The sequence below is a fragment of the Eumetopias jubatus genome, unplaced genomic scaffold (genome assembly GCF_037043125.1).
Source record: "Eumetopias jubatus isolate StellerSeaLion01/CBP00866 unplaced genomic scaffold, mEumJub1_p1.0 scaffold_2, whole genome shotgun sequence".
In the NCBI taxonomy this organism is placed as follows: Eukaryota; Metazoa; Chordata; class Mammalia; order Carnivora; family Otariidae; genus Eumetopias; species Eumetopias jubatus.
Genome location: NW_028274808.1, coordinates 163,807,131 through 163,826,867, shown reverse-complemented (window position 1 = coordinate 163,826,867; position 19,737 = coordinate 163,807,131). Strand labels below are relative to the sequence as shown.

At 38.2% G+C, this 19,737-nt stretch overlaps 1 protein-coding gene across 4 annotated transcripts in view; it reads right to left on the bottom strand.

The window, feature by feature from the left end:
* Positions 1-16,987, bottom strand: part of GABRA4 (gamma-aminobutyric acid type A receptor subunit alpha4) — a 60,963-nt gene extending 43,976 nt beyond the window's left edge. For 2 of the 4 annotated variants that reach the window (XM_028092545.1, XM_028092547.1), the window contains exons 1-5: positions 16,959-16,987; positions 16,357-16,475; positions 2,219-2,286; positions 1,001-1,221; positions 752-834 (exon numbers count right to left, since the gene is read on the bottom strand). In XM_028092545.1, the coding sequence (XP_027948346.1) occupies positions 752-834; positions 1,001-1,221; positions 2,219-2,286; positions 16,357-16,475; positions 16,959-16,987 (520 nt within the window). Of the gene's footprint in view, positions 1-751; positions 835-1,000; positions 1,222-2,218; positions 2,287-11,721; positions 11,740-16,293; positions 16,476-16,890 lie in introns of all 4 variants that reach the window. The other 2 variants (XM_088020864.1, XM_028092544.1) reach the window with 2 other exon arrangements.
* Between the last annotated feature and the right edge of the window lie 2,750 nt (positions 16,988-19,737).

Here is a 19,737-nt window from a genome sequence, read left to right as displayed (position 1 = left end):
ATCTACCTCACAGCTTCTCCTCTAGTACCACCCTTGTCTAAGCCACTGCCATCTTTGATGGTACTAAAGCAATAGCCTCCAACTCTTCTCTGCTTCTATTCTAACCTCCCTACAGTCCATTCTCTATAGAAAAGCTGAAATGAAGTTGTAAAGTGTCAGTCAAAGAATGCCAAATCCCCTAGTAAAACCTTCCAAGGGCTTTCTATAGCATTTACAATAGAATCCAAACTCCTTAATGTGGTCTATAAGGTGATATATTATCTGGCTCTGTCTGTGTATCAGACCATACCTCCTACTATGCTTTCATCATGCTTCAGCCACTTTGATACTAACAGCGCTGCTGCTATCATTCTAACCCTTGTCATTTCAAGAAACCCTGAAACTTCTCTCACCTTTTTTCAAATCTGCCTTAAAGAAGACTGCTTGTAACAGACACTGTTCAATTACTGCCCTCCCCATCAAAAATCCTTTGTACTTTCTTTGTTACACCACCAACACATGGAGTCCAGGGGTCCCTAAATTTCACCACTGACCACCAACCTACTATTAATGAGTCAGTCTACCTGGGCTATCTGTACAAACAGATTTTTGGTTTTTGGAAATGGGTTGAAATAGTCTCCTCAAAGTCAAATCTTAGAGAGTTGTTGTCGTGAACAATGATTTAAATGGATTATGGGAATCATGCCCATATATAAATATCAGCTTGCATTAGGTAATAATAAATTCTAACAATATTTGTATTGTAACTTACAACTTCCAAATTTCAAAGGGCATGCATGACCATCCATGGGGAAATCCACCAATCTCATGGGACACTCTGCACTTATAGTGAGTCTAAAGTGGAAAAATACAATTAACATTAGCTCTCACTTTAAAAATGATTTTATGACACCTAAAATGAGAAAGATGAAAAGAAGGAAGGAAGGACAGAAAGAGGGAGAAAGGGAAGGAGGGAAAAAAAGCATAAAAAGGGAAGAAGGAAAAAGAAAAAAATGACTACCTCATTGTGTATAAAATAGTGCCATTTCTCATAATTCTAAAAAGTTTATTTGGAGCTGTCATATTATGTGAAACAGATTTCTTTCCATTCCTGAAGAAAGTATCAGGGGTCCATACTTTTGTTACCATCATATTGTTCAGTCTCAAAATTTCAATGGGGCCATCATATTTTAGTCTTTTGTCAATCCATGTCTGTCTGAAGAACACATCCATTGTGTATTCCTAGGGAAATTAGTTTGTGACATATTCAAATCACAGATGACTACACATAAATATGCATTAAATTCTACCCTCCTTCCCACTCGTAAAAAAAAACTACCCAAATAAAAACAAAATTAATAGCAGAAATTTTCTTAAATCAATAGAACTAAAAGATTCTCAGCAATTAAAGCATGTTATGTCCATCTTGATACCTTAATCTTCTACTTTATTAGATAAGTAAATTACCATACACATGAATCATTCGAGAGTAATTACCATAATTTAATAAAACTGCCAGCATCAGGTAATTACAGTTGTACTTTAGACCAGGTAGCAAAATTAGTAAGTGTAACAAATATCATGGCATAATTGATCATAAAATTGTAGGCATCTCTAAGACAAAGTAAAATATGTAAAAAGTAATTTTATAGTCACAGAATTTATTAAAGTTAGCCTAAGAGCCTCGGGTCAAGGAAAAAAGTAAAGTTGGCCCTTTGACCTTTAAACTACATATATTAAGATTAGAAGGCACAACTGAATGGACTGAATGGATGAATTCATCCTGATCAGGTGTCCTAACCTCTTTAAGCCTGAGAGGGAGGTAGGGTGAGAAGGGGCTGGGGTGGAGGCAGGGAGTGAGCAACTGGGCCAGCGTGGAATACTAAATGCAATTAGGACTACAGTACAGTTTCATACAAAAACTAGTTACACTCTTTAATTTTCTCCCCTTCAATAATTTTCTAAGGGAAAAAATTACTGCATAAAAGGTTGTGCATGGAGACTAGTAGAGGAAAGTTCTTTTCTTGGTTGAGAATAACTCCAAACCAAAAAATATTCAAATGTTAGAGATGAAATGCAAATTCAATGTCTTACTCCTTATAAACTTTTGAGATTAATTAGGCAGTTCTTTGACTTTCTAGCTGTGTGTGATTAACAACAAAATAAATATTAATTGCCCTCTCTTCTGCATGTTTACTTCCAAACCTCAAGAGGTACATTGAATTTCCCAAATACCTACCATTTCAACATCAGAGACAGGTCCAAAGCTGGTGACATATATGTCAGTTTTTACTTCTGTAACTGGACCTAGTAGGTATGAAGTAAATGAGTGAAAAAAATTACCAATTTTATAGGCAAGGAGGATAATTAAAGAGTAAACACAGATATGATATATCATGTTTTTACGGCATCTTAAATTTTCAGCGAGGTAATGCATCTCTCCAAAAATAAAAGAAAATGCAGACAAAAGAACAACAAAACCAGAAAGCTGTGTTTATTTACAGGCAAAACAAAACAAAACAAAACAAAAACGCACCCCAATTACTTAGGGGAACCTTGTTTCTTCAAAAATACATCATCTCCGGGCACTGTTATGACAGGCAGTGCAGGGAACAAAAGCTTTTAGCCTTTGTAATTTTTTATAGTCCATCATCTGATTGGCCATTAATAAAGAAGTGAGCTGTTAAAAAGAGGAAACGTAGCCACAGAATGAGAAGATAAACCATAATAGTTGTAAGGGATGCATCTTTGGAGAGCTGAGAATTCTGGGAAATAATTTAAGCACAAAAATGATTCATGTCACCTTTAACAATAGGCAGACCATCCCCTGGTGACTGAAACCAAAGATAAACTCTCCTACAAGTCAGACCTATTCACTTTCTTGCCACCTACTAGCCATTTGATCTCGGGCAGGCTATTGAACCTCGCAAAAGCAGCAACCACAGATACGGGCAAGACTGTTGATAGGGATCAAATGAAATTGCTCATATGAAACCCTGAACACAGTGACTCTATTATAAGAGTACTTATTAAGTAGTAGTTTCTCTTTGCTTCTGATAATGGCCGCTATGGACATTCTTTCCCAGGCCTAAATAAGAATGTTTCAGAAACACACACATAGGTTTGCTTGGCAGAAGAAAAAGGTGGGGGCATCATGACAATGGGGCTGACACAGATTTTAGACAAAGGAAAAGTGCCACAATCTGGGCTTAGTATGGTGCTTAAAATAAGGAATTGTGGAATTTATATTTGGCTCTAACACTTTTTAAATTTATGATTTTAGTCAAGTCATGAATCCTGATAGGTAAATGTCTTAACGAGTATTAACTGAAATTATAAATGTAAATGACTTGTCCCAGTCTCTAGAATATAATGCACTCAATAATGATAGTAGTTACTATTATATATAACCATTTTTTATGACTAATAAAAATAAAAAATTGTTGCCCTCTTGAACATCATTTCCTTAAATGATGGTTTATACCATTGTTTGGCTAAAAGTTAGATACTCCATACTGGAAAGAATAACATCTGTTATCAAGATGGACTATTTCCTTTGGATACTGGTTGGGCATTTGGATTTATGCCAAGAAAAAAAAAAAAAGACAAAAGGCATAGCTTAATGCCCTAGGTCTAAAGTTATCCTCATAAAAATGAATCAGAATATTTCTCCCTTTGTAGGACAAAGACTGAGCCACAGGAAGAAAAAATAGTTTGAAAGAGAATGAGAAAATTCTTTCATAAATAAGTATCCTAAGAAAAATATATCTCTGTAAGTATAGTGAAAGAAAAGGTATAGATGAAATTGATCTATCATGAGCTTTCATTTAAAAAAAAAATAACACCTTTGGAAAACAGAGAAAATAAGTGTGAGAAGTTAACTGACTTTTTATTTGAATGATCAATTGTAAACAACAACAAAAATATGGTAGTAATAAGCTCATCAAACCAAAATGTTTCAGGAATACATAGGCAATCCAAGAAGATGGTAATGTGTGTTGAACTTTAGAAGATAAGAGCTTTAATTCAAAGTGGTTCAAGAGTGGGACAAATCACTCTGCTAGTTTCTTAAGAACAATTATTAAAAGCACTAAGTTACTGCAAGTCAGAGCAAGGAAAGATAAGTTACTTAGAACAATTACAGTTTAATATGTCCTGACAACTGAACCATTTGTTTGACAAGATGCTTGAGAATTTAAAAGTTACTTTAAAGATCAGTTTAGGGCTGGTTTTCAAACTTTAACTGGATCAGAATCACCCAAAGGTTTGTTAAAGTACAGAATGCTGGGCCTCACCCTAGCCCTGCTGATTTAGTAGGTTTAAGGTGGAGCCTGGCAATTTGCATTTCTAACAAGTTGTTAGGTGATACAGTTCACCTTATTCTAGTTTACAGACAGTGTTCATCTGATTTCTAGAATAGTATTTACCAAACTATGTCCTGTAAAATATTAATACCGTAAGAGTTCTATGGGAGTAAGGGAAATATAGGAGAGGAATTAGGTCAATGATATTTTTACTTACAAATTTATTTTAAGGGGTTTAAGGGGTGTGGGATTATGCTAATTCTTGTAGTTACAATGATTCCATGAAAATAATGGGTATTTTCAAATTCTTACATAATACTTCCTTAAAGATTCTTGAAAAAATATTTGTGTCCCGAATTACACTCTTAGTATTGGTTAGTTTGTTTGTGACATTATTCAGTATTTGCTTTATATAATCATATAGGTCTTTGAGATTAAGTGAGAGTCTAAAAATATATGATTGGTAGAGGGATTTCATTTGGACACTCACTCAATAAACATTAATTAAGAACCTGCTGAGGGTCAGTTTCTATACTAGGCCCTGGTGCTACAGTGGTTAACAAGACTTAAGAGTTCCCTGTCTCACTGGGTGTTATATGTAAGTAATGCATCACTAAATTCTATTCCTGCAACCAATATTACACTGTATGCTAACTAACTAGAATTTAAATGAAAATTTGAAAAGTAAAATAAAATTAAATACAATAAATAAATAAATAAATAAATAAATAAATAAATAAATAAATAAAAGAGTCCCCTGCCGCAGGGAGTTACCATGCTATTAGAAGAGTCTGAGTATAAATAATAAAGAAATAAGTTAAATGGAAGAATCTCTTCATTCATAAGAGGTACAAAATAGGCTGGTAATGGAGTAAGAGCCTGGGAAAGCCTAGATTTTTGAGCCACTCTTCAAAGCGGTGACTTTTAAACTAAGACCTGGAGGGTAAGTCTGAGCCACTGGAAGAACAGAGAGAATCGCCATTCCAGGCATAAAGTACTTCAGGGCAAAAGCTCAGAGGCAGGAGAGATCTTAGTGTGTTCAGGGACTAGAAAAAAGGCCAGTGAGGCTGGCGGCAAAGCAGGTAAGAAAGAGAATGATAAGAAATGAAAGCCACATAAACAGAATGAAAACCAGAGTCAGTGAGTGGGCAGAGACCTAGCCCTGAGTCCATATTCTTAAGGGGCATCCTTTTAAGCAACATACTTAGAATACACATTACAGTGACAGTTGTTAAAACTACATGGAAAAGAGCTTGTAGAAATCCCGCTGACAGATGGGCAACACATAGAGAGGTTGTTATGGGCTGAATTATGTTCTTCCTGAATTCATATGTTTAAGTCCTAAGCCCCAGTGCCTCAGAAAATGACTGTATTTGGAATTAGGGTCTTTAAAAAAAGGAAATTAGGTTAAAATGAAGTCATTAGGATGGGCTCGAATCCAATGTGACTGGTGCCCTTAAAAGAAGAGGAGATTAGGACACAGAAACACACACTAGAAAGACCATGTGAAGACAGAGAAGATAGCCATCCACAAAGAAGGAGAGGGGACTTAGAAGAAGCCAAGCCTACTGACACCTTGATCTTGCTGTTGTTTAAGCTGCTCCGTCTGTGGTATTTTGTTATGGCCGCCAAACAAAACAATACAGAAATACAAAAGAAACAATTTTCCTCTGTTCTTTCCCAAAGTTTTCTCCCTCTGATATTCTGTACAGCTCTGCCTTAGGCTGTGAGGAAGTTTGATTTCTATCCCTTAATCATTGGAAGACCATCAAGAGTTTGAAGTAAGGAAATTATATGATCTGAATTATATATTTTATAAAATCACTCTGGCAGTTGTATGGACCGTAAATTATAGAGAAGCAAGTGTAGAGGAAGGGCTCTTATAAAAGGCCGCCATACCAGCCAAGTGGAGAAATGATGATGGCCTACTAGGAATGCAGCAGTGGGGATGGCGTGTTCACAGATCAAGGGGCATGCTGGTGTGTCACTGCTCACAGGGAACAGGTTTTTTTCCCAAAAAGCAAAGAGCAGAGATATAATAATTCTATTTATTGAAGGCCTCCCATGTGCCAGGCAGGATACTAGCCTCTTTCCATACACTATTTCATTTAATTCTCACAACACCCTCCGAGGGTGATACTATCATGAGAATTTTATGGATCTGGAAGCTGAGCTCACAGAGTTTAACTATCATATGCCAGAGCCAGAATTATAACTCCCTCAAGTAAGTTCTAGCTTTACTATGCTAATGATATCATTAAATAATAAATCAATAATTAACTGCTTATATAATTTTCTATCTACTACATAACATGCCGTATGTAAACTTCCTAAATTTTGTTTATGCAAAGTTTCTGAGCTATGTTCTTGCAGCACTTTCCTTGCCTTTGCTCTTATCTTATCATAGCCTGTTTGAGTCTGTCTTTCTTCCCTTAACAGCAAAGATGAAATCTTAATCCTCTTTGAGGTTCCCATGCTTTGCACATACTAGGGGGTGAATAACTATGTGTTTGTGTTCTTAATAGCATCTCACTAGTGATTTAAAAACTTCCCCAAAAGAAAAATTACTTGGATTCATTCGTTACACCAGCTAAGCTAAAAATATTTCCTGATTAAAGCAGAAAATGTGTCTTACTTATATTTGTATCCTCTCCCAGAACTAATCTCAAGCCTTAAATGTAATAGGTTTTCAATAAATCAGTTTTCTATGAATAATGGTCGCTATGTAATTAAGAATAATTCTTAGAGATGCTTCCTCTAATGCTACTGTTTAGGACGTTCAAATCCACCTTACTAAGAGCATAATTACATAGAAACCAGATAATTTGGGGCTTGGAAGGACTTCTCATAATGTTATATGCATTTGTGTAACATCAAAGACATATTTTATTTTAAAAATCCTACTTCTTTGGTAATAGGGAAATGTTTCTTAATCCCCAAAACGTAGTTGGCATTTTGCAAGGCAAAAAGAAAAAAAGTGACTTTCAGTAGTGTTTGAAAGACAGAGCCAAGACTACCAAGATGAAATTCAGAGGAATATTCCCATCTTATTAACGAATCTAACTTGGGTGGAAAGTAGGAGAACTATTAACAGTGTATCAGATGATTTTCCACTGCTAACTTTACTTCAGCTGTATAGACCTGGTCAAAAGATATAATGATTTAATTTCTTCTCCAATAAGAGTGTCCAATTTGCTGTAACGCCAGGAGAAAGACCTCAGATGTTTTGCTGATACTGAAACATGTCAATCCTTTTTCATAGTGTGTCCCCAGCTACCCACTTGAGGACATGTTTCTGGTTTTTCAGCCACCTAAATTCATGCATCCAGCTACATCTTACAAAACACATTGTTTATAAAAATCAAGAGGCTTAAAGTACTCAGGACATAAATAACAACAAAGAATCTTGAGTGATATATTTGAAGAAATATCTAATTTTGTTTGTCATTAAAAAAAACACAGAAATGCTAGCCTTCTTACAGAGTAAACAGAGAAGAGATATCCATTGACATCACAGAGAAAACAGAGAGCTATCAAGTTTTACTTAGATGACATTAAAGATTAGCGCTTCCTATGTCCTAGGATCCTTCTATCAATCCAGGTCAACCTTTTAAATGATTAAAATAGTTAAATACCTAAGAAGAGTGTTTTAAAAAAACAATGAAATACGGGCAAAAGATGAAAATGCTCTTCACAGAACGAAAATTCTTGTAGGCAATAAAGGTTTGAAAAGATGTTCGAACACATTAGAAATCAGAAAATTCTAATTATTTCACAATCAAATGCCATTTCAAGTATTCCATACACATATACATACATATATATGTATGTATATATCCATATATATATATATATCCATATATTCCATATATATGTATGTATATGTATATGGTTGAAGGTTTTGTGGATCCTGAATCTCATATTCATTGTAAATGAGAGTTTGAATTTGTAAAACCACCACAGAAAACAGTTTGGCATTATCTCATCAAGTTGAACTCCCACTTACACTAAGATCCAGAAAAATCCATTCCTGGATATATATGCAAAAGAAACTTTTGCACATTTACAGCAGGAAATTTGGGCCAGAATATTCACAGCAACACAATCTTGGAAATAAGCAAAATGCCTACTGCCAACAGAGAAGATGAATAAACTGGTTCCTATGAAGTGGAAATATCACACAGCAGTCAAATGAATGATCTATAGCAATATTGCAACAGCAAGAATGAATCTTAGCGATACACAATTAAGTGGGGAAAAAAACCACCAAAAGCTAATATGTAACATGTTCAAAATCATTAAATTTTTGTAATTGAAATTTTAAAAAAATAAAGTTGAGCTAAAATAATATTCAAAGGAAAACTATGAAATCATTTAAAAAGGACTCAGAATAGTGGTTTCTGTGGGTGGGGCAGACAGGAAGAGAGGGTGAGGGAGACTCCCTAGCAGGATGAAAGTTGTCACGGTTGTGCAGTTTAATGATTGAACTGCTATGTTTATGATATTACAATGAATGAATGAATAGATGGGTGGGCGGGCGGATAAAAAGAAGGTTACATGTGGAGCAATAATGAGAGTAATTGTTAAACAAGTATTATTAATTCAGAATCCAATTCTGTACACAAGAGGCTTTTAAAAAAAGAAATACAATAAAAAGGCTTAGAAAGTAATATAATGCAAGTTGACGTATTTTTCACCCAAAAGAAAACTAACAACCCACTGAAATATTATCTAAATCTCCATAAAGTTACTAATGGCCTATATCTAGATTTTACAGTGCCTGTCTGGGGAAACACGAAATACACTTGCCCTAAAGAAAATGCAAATATATGATAGTGGCGGTACATCTTTTTTGCTAAACCGAGAAAATAACAAAGAAAATTCGTGTTCTGGGTTCTGTAGTCTCTTACCTTCTCAAGGCACCTTTCTCTCAGTTATCCCTTCCCTCCACTGTAATATTATATTATCCCCTACTAGATTATTCCAGATGTATTCTGATATTTCTAATCTTAAAAGAAGGCAACGTTCCCTCTTTCTCTTCCCTTTCACATTTTGAACTTCTGGGGAAAAAAAAAATCCATACACATTGCTTCTAATTCTTCCTTTTCTATTCACTCTGTCATCTATTGTAACTTGCTTTTCACGCTCAGGAGCCACTAAAATTCCTTTCGTCAGTATCTTTAGTTTTCCCTATCTATAGCATTGTTTCCACAGACTTTAAAAAATAATTTAATTTCTCTCATTTTTAAAGAAGCTTTCTTGATCTGACTTCTCCTTCCACTCAGCACCCCATTTCTCTGCTCCCCTGTACAAACATCCAGAGACTCCTCCCCGCAATCAGACTTTCATACCCATCACACCACCAAAGTTGCTCTGTCAAAATCACTGAAGAGGTAGATATTACTAAATGTAGTGATGAAAATCTTAAAAAAAATAAATTAAATAAATGTAGTGCTGAATTTTATGTTCTTATCTTTCTCAATCTGTCAGCAACATTAAGAAGTAAATGATCAATCCCACCTCCTCTTTTTACTTACCATCCAGTACGCATACCCTGAGATTTTTCCTCCTACTTCTAAGGCCACTCCTCAGTCTTCCTGGGACAGAGATTCTTGCCAACTCCCCACCTCTTAACACTGGAGACTTCAGAATTCTATACCTGTACCTCTTCTATATCATCCTTAATCTCTTGATGGTCCCTGTAGTCTTATGGCTTTAAGTACCATATATATTGACCTACCAATCATCCCTGCTTTCCAGATTCATCTCCACTTAATGTCCAATAGGCAACCCAAACTTAACAACAAATTGTTCATCCACACCTCTAATCTGCTTCTGCCATAGTGTTGGCAACTCTATTTTTCTAGGTGTTCAAGTCAAAAACTTTGGAATCAGACACCTCCCTTTTTCTCACACTCCACATTCTAGTTGTCATTAGTGGACTAGCGCTTTGAAACATAGCCAAAACATGATCATTTCTTCCAACTTTACAAGCTTCGCGCCTCCAGCTTGGTCAAGACGTCCATTATCTCTTGCCTAGTTAATTGTGAAAACCTTCCTGCATTTGCCCTTGATCCTGAGTGCCTTTTGTCACTACGGCAACAAAGGTGAGTCTCTGAAAATTAGGCAGTTCGGGGTTTGCCCCTGTTGGAATCCCTCTAATCACTTGTGATCTGACTCAGAGTAACAGCAAAGTCTTCGCCAACTTGCAAAGCTTTACACAACCTCATCTTTGTATCAGATGAACCCCTCCCTACCCCTCAGTCCTGTTAAGCTTGACTGCAGTGACACTGACTTCCATGCTTGGCACTTTCACACATAGAGTCTCTTCTAACCCAAATGTGGCTTCTGCTTTTACCGACTTAGGATCATTGTTCTAAATATCACCTCCTCATTTAAGTTTGTCCTACTGCTTTTGTTAAAAGCGCAACCCCTCCCCTGCTTTTTATTACTCCATAGCAGTTATCGACTTCTGACACTCTATATTTTACTTATCTTTGTTGCTCATTTCCTGTCTTTCACTAAATTGTCAGCTCACGAAGGCAGGGAACGGCATCTCTTTTGTTTACTAATGCACTTCCCGGCGCCATCCTAGAATAGTGCCTGGCACATATTATATGATTAATAAAGAGTTGATGAAAAGTGAATGAAATGAAACATCTCCACGTGGCCAGCCTTATATAACTTAATCTTAGAAGAATTTGAGAGGCTTCTCATCCCTCCTTCCTAAGACATTCCACTCTCTTGACTTCTAGAACTTCACACGCTCCGAGTGCCCAGCTATATCACAGTCATCCTCCTCTGACAATTCTACATTTTCTGCCCTTCCTCAGTTGTTAATGTTCCTTAAGGCTTGGCTCTGGGCTCCTTGCCCTTTCTATACTCTTCTCTAGGCATCTATTCTCATTCTCATAGCGTTATATGCTGGTGACTCTCTTGTATATCTCCAGATAAAACCCTTGTCTGATATCCAAGTATGTACAACCAAAAGGACTCCATATGTGTATTTTAACACTCTTAACATCTCCGCACCTGACTTCTTGATTTCACCCCCTCTCTCTTCTCCCTCCCTCCCCTTCTCTCTAATTTAAAGAGAGCCATCCTCTACCCATTTTCTCAAAATAAAAATCCAGGAGTCATGTTTTACTTCTCCCTTTCCTTTACCACCCATATGAAATCCATCACCAATTTTTTGTTGAATTATACCTCCAAAATATATCTCAATTTTTCCACTTAAATCTATCTTTACTACATTTACCACCTTATAACAAGCACCATTAACTTAATGAAGAGAACCCCCCCACCCCAGAAAAAACTTTTTCATTGGTCTCCTTGCTTCCAATATGGCTCAACCTCTATATCTAAGTCTTTCTTTTTATTATGCAGCGGCCAAAGGGATCACGTTACAATCTGAGTCACACCAAGTCATTCCCCCCACCTAAAAAACCTCCAATGGCTTCCAGGTTCACTAAAATTACAAAAGGCCCTGACTGCTCTGGCCTCCGCTTACCACAAGAAGCTAGTCCTGTGAGATCCTTCCTCTTGTTTTCTTACTACCTTCCCAGAATTCCTTTCACCAGACTCCCTTCTCTGTCTGAATCACACTAACTTACCATCTACCTTAGAATCTTTAAACTTGCTTTTTCTTTTTATTTTTTTCCTGCCTGAGAACAATTTTTGCTTACCTTTTCCATATCTGTCCCCTTTAGGGCTCAACTTACAAGATTTTCTTCACCACCGTATCTGAAATAGATCCTTTACTCAGTTTTCTCTATTTTAGCATGTTATTAGATTGTTCCACAGCATTATCTTTAATATTTTGTTATTTGTTTCTTTGTTATTTGTATCTCTCTACACTGCTTAGCTGTAAAGTTCACAAGGGCCTGTGTCTGATTCAGAATATCTTTACAACCTCACATTGTTCCTGATACATAGTGGTATCAATATCTATTGGTTCAATAAATGAATGCATAAATGACAGTGACAAATCAAAAGAGAATGAAGCTTTATTTTTCTGTTGCCCTGTGGACTTGTGTTCTTTTTGTCTACATATTTTAAAAAATCTATTCTCTGTAGACATTCAGTTAATAAGGCTAGCACATGGTTAGTGCATTAATGTAATTTTAGGTTAGGATATAGATCATTTGAAAATTTTGCAAGGATATTTTTATTTGTGTGGGAAAATTATTCCAAATTTACCTAAGTGTATATACTCCTCCATATTTGCTTTTCCATTTTAAAATGTTATTAAAGCTTTAGAATAAGCGTTATTTCACTCCTTTGGGGGAAATGTAGTTTTGCTTATTTTAATAACCTACTTAGGAACAAGAAGGTATGTTAATGAAAATTTCACTCTTGGTTAACAGAAGGATGTAAGAAAACTTTAGAAGTGGATGTAGCAACAGACCAGCTGCCTAGTCTATTAGTTGCCTATTAGTAGTTTTAGAGTTCTTGAGCAATTCACTGGAACTTTTCTCAGCCTCCCCTCTAACATAGGGATGATGCCCACCTTGCTTATCTCTTCGTGTTGTTATGAGAATCTTATTAAACATTGTATGCAAAAAGGTTTCCAAACTGTAGAGGACACCACTAATGTGAAGTCCCGGCTATGGTGGCGAGCAACCTTGCAAAACTGACCTAATGGTCTGTTCCCATTTCAGGGAGGTTGTGGAAGATGATCTAAGGCAATTATCATTACTTGAAGTATTTATTATTCTAGCTCATGTGCCTCAAAAGATTGAAATGTACAAGGGTTGCATAATCCTTCAATAAATGCAAGTGGTGAAGGGCTGGCTTCCTAAGCTATCTCCTGGTGGTTAATACCTTAGCTATGCATTTTTAAGATGATGTAGAACAGTGTTGAAAGTGGCTAAGAGTACAGGGGAATGATTTTCTAGCTCCTTTGTGGAAGGGCTCACTTGTATGCCACTTCTGAAGGTGCAAGCTACTTCAGGATGACAGCAGACTGATTTGTCAGAGGCCAAAAGAACTATACCCTTCAAAAGACCCAATCTGGCTTCTCTCACCATGCTTCCTTCCTTCTCTTCTCACCTTTTCCCCTTTTCTTCTCCAATGGGAGAACGTGGGAGACAAGGGAGAGGAGACCCTGGAGGGATGAAAAGAAGAGAACGATTTCAGTTCCTTTTCCTTCCCTGTTGCAAGCTGTGCGGCGGAGTTAAAAATATGTAATTTAGTTTCCAAATCTATTCCAACCCCTGCCGGCCTACTGAGCAATCACAAACCATCCAATTTCAATTCAAATCTTTGCTTTTAGCTTTATTTTAAATGGAACACAGCTAAGTTGTATAAACAGATATAAAGTAAATGCTCTACAAAGAGCAGAAGTAGGATTAAAGGAACCAGGAAGTAAATCTGTATTTATAGCATACTGGTCAAAATCTGAATTGTTTTCATTTTATTTTTAAAATACCAAACTTTCCACAAAGTATTGAAATGTCAAGAAGGGACCAAACTTGTGGTATCCAAGAGTCTGTGCTAAGAATGAGTTTTCTTATTATTTTCAGTGATGCTCATTTATAACATCCTGTAAACAGATTGCATGGTTTCTGCAGGTGAGAATTACTAGTCCCCCTGTCACATTTGGTATGCTATGCATTTACAGAGAATGACCCATTCCTAAAAAACGAATCACCTTTACCACAAATATTTATGAGCATAGCCAAAAAAAATTGTGTGATATAGTAAATTTTTAATGATTAAGCAACTGCTAACACTTGAAGTAAGGTGAATTCAACGTCTTCCCAAAAAGCTATAAAAGTATCTCCAGGTGGGTAATGCAGATCACTTGGCAGTGACAAGTAGTATGACTAATAATGCCTTTGAGACATTTCAGCAGTACTGCAGCTAGCCAAAATCTAGTAATGGCTTACATGGATGGATTTCATTCATTTTACTGTCTATATAATATTATGGGAGAGGGTAGTTGGTATAAAGGATGCATCTGCAATGGATTCCCTCTTCTTTTTGAGTTATATTTGTATTGTAACCACCTGGGCAGATATTATTTTAACTTTCATCATTTAATAATAAAACCATATCATCTCAGTTATAATTTTTCACCTTAATTTATGTTCAGGTATATCAATGCTCTAATAAATATTTAAACTCACGTGATTTGATATTTTTGTTATTTTTTTCCTTACTTAAAATGTCATGTTTAAAACCTTTATGGGCAGATAAGTTCTCTTTTATTGATATAATATGGTCTTCAATGATATCACATCATCTGAAATATTCTCCACAGAATTCTTTTTTTGGATATAAAGTGATAATTTCCCAGTCACTTGTGAAAGATCGTGCATTGATAAATGATTCACTTCTGCAAGGAAACCTCTTTTCAGATTCGCATGAAGGCAAATGCCGTGCTGAGCACCCTACTGCTGGAGAGGCAATGTGAGAAGAACTAGGAGAATCTTTCATCCTTCTCATCCAGATTTATCACTGTCAACATGCAAAAACTCAATTAACACCCTCAATGACCCCCTATAACCTTCTCAATAAAATCCAGAAGAAAAGTTGGAATCAGAAGACCTGATTCCAGCCAACCATTAATATGCTATGTGTTCCTGTATAAATGACTTTCCATTTCTAATCTTCAGTGTCCTCATTTGTTAAATGAGAAGAACCAGACTAATCAGACTCCAAAAAATCATCCAGTTCCACTCTCTCCTCCAAGTCTATTTTACTTCTGATAATTCTTTCAAACTTGAGACCATGTCTAATTCTGCCCTCTTTCACGGGACTGTCTTGCTCCCTCTCCCTTTCTCCATGCTCTCCTCCTCCTAGCTCCTATACGCTCTCAATAGGAAGCTTAACGTGCCCTGCGCTGCTAATATCATGTGATGCTCGCCACATAGCATCTGATGTCCTCTCAGTCTTCATGGGTTTGTCTCTGAAATATACAACCTGACCTGGTTTCACATCCTGCCCATGCCACTTACCAACTGTGAACTCGAACTGATTACTTAACTTCCCAAGCCTCAATTTCTTCATCTGTAAAATGGGGATAGTAAGAGCTTACTCTCAGTAATGGCTATAAAACCCCTGGTATATATGAAAATTCAAATAAATAAATAAAATATTAGTGGTTATTCTTGTTACTACTACTATGACTAGAGATTCCTTTAAGATAGAGCCTGCATCTTGTTCAACTCGTTTCCCAGTGGATAACTAGCTCAGTGTAGCTGGAAAGAACATGGACTTGGTAGTCAGAAGACCTGAGCTGACACTTGGGGTGAAGTCATGTGTTCTCTCTGAAATGGACTGAGCGGGTGTTTGAGGGTAGGAATTATATCTTGAGATTCTGCGAACATGGTGCCTAGCACAATGCTTGCCACATAAATTCTCATTATATAAGCAAAGGGAATATGAATATGCAAAATAGCAACAGTACTGCTAATGGATGTGCCTCTATTATAGTCATTATAAATACTTAAGGAAGAAATAAAGCTGAAACACCTCTGACTCCAAAGTCTTAGGAAGGAGGTAAATGCCATCTCCCCAAATAAAGTAAAAATTCATCCCACTGTGGAAGAGAACAGGAAAGGACTGGGTTCTCTAGCAGAGCAGGCAGCTTCATGCCCCAGATTCATGTCCTAGGTAGAACACAGTGTCGAGGTTTTGGCAAAAGGACAGATACCACGTGGGAGGACAAGGGACTTAGGATCAGTTGCCTCAAGTGCAACCTGCTCTGAGCAAAGTGGCCAGGTGCAGGGGAAGTCCACTCTCAGGGCGCAGCTGGGCAACCGAGCCCCAAGTTCCCATTTTTGATTCTTTCCCTCCAACCTCCCCCACCCAGTAGTCAGGTCCCGGAAGGTAATTAGTGTGGGGGAGAGGCAAAGCTTCTGAGTCGGCAGGGAGATGGGAAAGTACTGGTGGGGGCGGTCTTCTTGTCAGAGGTCTCATCAAAGGAGGGGGGAGGGAGAGAGAGAGGGAGAGAGATTGAGAGAAAGATTTTTCATTTTTCCACTCGAAGCATACCTAATGATACACAGACAGGCAGACGGAGAGAGGGACAGACAGGACACACTTGAGCATTTGAAATCGTTCATACCCCCAAATCCAGGACGCAGCCTGTTGTCATAACCATCGAGTAAGCTGTCCAGGATGCGGGTAAAATTTTCCGGGCATAATTTCTCCTCTTTTTGGTTCTGTCCTGGGGATTCGTTTAAACTGCGAATGCAAAAAAAAAAAAAAAAAAAAAAAAGACAAAACCAAACAAAAAAACAAAAAACGGCAGAAGGGGTTGTTTTAAGAATCAATCACAGAACAGGTGGAAACAGGTTTATCTTCTAGGGAAAGAGTCTCTTGCCCCAAGCAGAAGGAGGCAGGTCTGAAGGATGGGGGTTAGAGAAATGGTCAGGAAAGGCGCACCCTGTGCACACGCAGCCCAATACCCATACTCTTCTTGCACCGGGTGCCCCTTCTGCTTTCCGCGTCTACTCCGTCACAGAAAAGCCCAGGTGCGGCCCCTGACCTTACAGCGGAGACAGGAGGGTCTGGTTTGCCCCGGGAGGGGCCGCGGCCGGCGGGGGCCCGGAGCTGGCCACTTCTCCACCCTTGTCCCTCAGGACCCCGGGGAACTCACCAAGCCGCCAGGCACAGGAAGTGCAGGAGGGCGAAACTGACCCGGGAGGACGTAGCGATCGCGGGTACCTTCTTGGCAGAAACCATCTTTGCAACATGCCATACTTTAAGCCTGTTCACGTTTCCAGGCTCTCAAGATGCCCTGAGCAGGGTGCGAGGCGAGGGCAGAGGCTCTCCGCGGCGTGCGCACACTCGCGCTCACACTCGCCCGCGCTCACACTCGCCCGCGCTCAGCCAGCCCGAGCCGCGGTGGGCGCTTGTGTGCACGCGGGCCAGGGGGAGGCGGAACCTGCCTTCCATCGCCCCCTCCTTTTCTCGCTGAGCTCCCAATGTGTATGGAGAGCTATGTATACCGCTCAACACCCTTTCGTGCCCGCACCGTGAGGCTTCCGAGGTTAACATTGGCGCGCTTGCACCGAAAGGCTGAGCAAGTTCTTTCCAACCTTTAACTCTGCCCCCCCTCCACGACCGCCATCCCCAACCCCAGTGGGTCCCTGCCCACAGCATTGCTTTGCCTTCACTTTTCTCCCTCCTGACCCCCCCTCCTTCCTGCTGGGATTTGGATTTCACCAATGAAGTTCCTCTCTCCTTAGGCTGGTTGTTCGAGGACCTGTTTTGTACCCATTTTCAAGACTGGGGGTGGAGAAGGAGCTGGATGACTGGAATGGCTGGGCATGGGGATGGGAGACCGTGGTGAGGACCAGGGATCAAGTATGGACAGAAACAAATTTTGGGACTCTTCCCTTCAGGTGCTTGGGGAGGGGGAGGTGTGCGGGGGGGGGGGGCGGGAAAACAAAGAAGATTCTTCCTCCTAAGAGGGGCTGCAATTCACTGGACAGACTCTCGCCAAACTTAGAATGTGGCCTTGAGCTTCATTCTGTACTCAACGCATTTGCCAAGTTGTTGCTGTAAAGATACCAAATTCATTTACTATACTCGTTCCTACCTGGCACACACTCTCAGCTTTGCTGCTCCATCCATTGCTGGAGAGGAGAGGGAAGGTGAAGGCAAGGGACATCTGGTCAAAATCCCTTTCTCCTTTTGTGACACTGGACGCTCTTTTATAATAGAGCTCACTGACTTCCAAAGGTTGACCACTTTAGGAAGAAGGAAAGGTTGGCTGGGGAGAGAGAGAGGAGAGAGACAGAAGAAAGACAAAATGTGAGGTGTGTTTGGAGGGGTGAAGAGGGATGGGAAGACAAAATGAAGGGGAACACCTCTTAGTTCACTAATGAATTGAAAGGAAACACTAAACACTACATCTTTAGCGTTTTGTTGAACAGAGATAAGCACTTTCAATAGACCTTTTTAAAACATTAATTATTGGTTTTCTGGGGGAAAGGTGTCTTTCACATTAATAGTGATGCATGTGGAAAGTTGCATATGATGGACCAATGACCTAAGTAATTTCCAAAAGTTTCCCTGGAAACTATCACCACCAATAACTATATTCTGTTTAGAACTTCCATGGTTTGTTCAAATTTTGTCGACTGGTGGGCTGATTTGATATGAAAACAGTCAAACCAAGGGAATTTTAGGGTTTTGTTTATTTTGGCTTCTTTGTTTCAATATCCTGATTAAAATTTTCTTTGCAAAGGGGAAACCTTTCTGAATGCCAGAAGTACATAATAGCAGAGGTATGTACTTCCATGATATTCTATATTGTTTCCTTCATAGTGTCTATTACACTTCATCTTAATCCCATAGGTATCATTCTTCTCTAAAAGATCCCTTGAGGGTCTCAGCTGGATAATTATTATTTATCTGTATTTATTTTTTCTCTTATTATAATACATGGCACATAGTACAAAGATAATAAATATTTATTGAATGAACAATTAAACAAATTAATAATTGCTTACTCCCAGATCCATCCTAATTAATTTGGATGAAATTCAAGCTTACTCTCTTAGGGGAAAAAAAAAGTGAAAATATTAGTGTACTCCCATATATGCCATGAAAGCATTTGTTTTCATAATTCTCCACAGAAAAGCTGATAATACATCACATTATTATTATATCACATATATTATTTCTCCAGTCTTAATGCTTTCCTATACCTGCTAGAACCCAAATCAGAATTTTCTATTTTTCTTACAATATCCATTTAAAATATTATATATGTATATATAATATATATACAAATACCTCCTATATATATATATATATATATATGTATATATATACACACACAAAAAAATAATGGCTTTGGGAAAAGAGGTTTAATTATTGTTAAAGATAAATTATTTTTAAAATTCTGGGGCGCCTGGGTGGCTCAGTCATTAAGCGTCTGCCTTCGGCTCAGGTCATGATCCCGGGGTCCTGGGATCGAGCCCCGCATTTGGCTCCCTGCTCAGCGGGAAGCCTGCTTCTCCCTCTCCCACTCCCCCTGCTTGTGTTCCCTCTCTCGCTGTGTCTCTCTCTGTCTCTGTCAAATAAATAAATAAAAATCTTTAAAAAAATTATTTTTAAAATTCTAATTTTAAATATGTGAAACTAATACCTTCAAAGGTATAAAGAGAAGATTCCACCTTTCAGTGTGGCTACTTCCAATTATACTTTTGTTAACTGGTGTATAGTATGTAAGGAAAACTGAAGATAATAGTAGAGATATATCATTTTATTTTATTTCACAGCCTTTCATTTATGTTATGCTTGATATTACTTAAAGAAGTTATATGTTGGAGACACATGAAAAAGTGCTCAGCAGCACTCAGCATCAGGGAAATCCAAATCAAAACCTCAATGAGATACCACCTCACACCCCTCAGAATGGCTAAAATTAACAAGTCAGGAAACGACAGATGTTGGCAGGGATGCGGAGAAAGGGGAACCCTCCTACACTGTT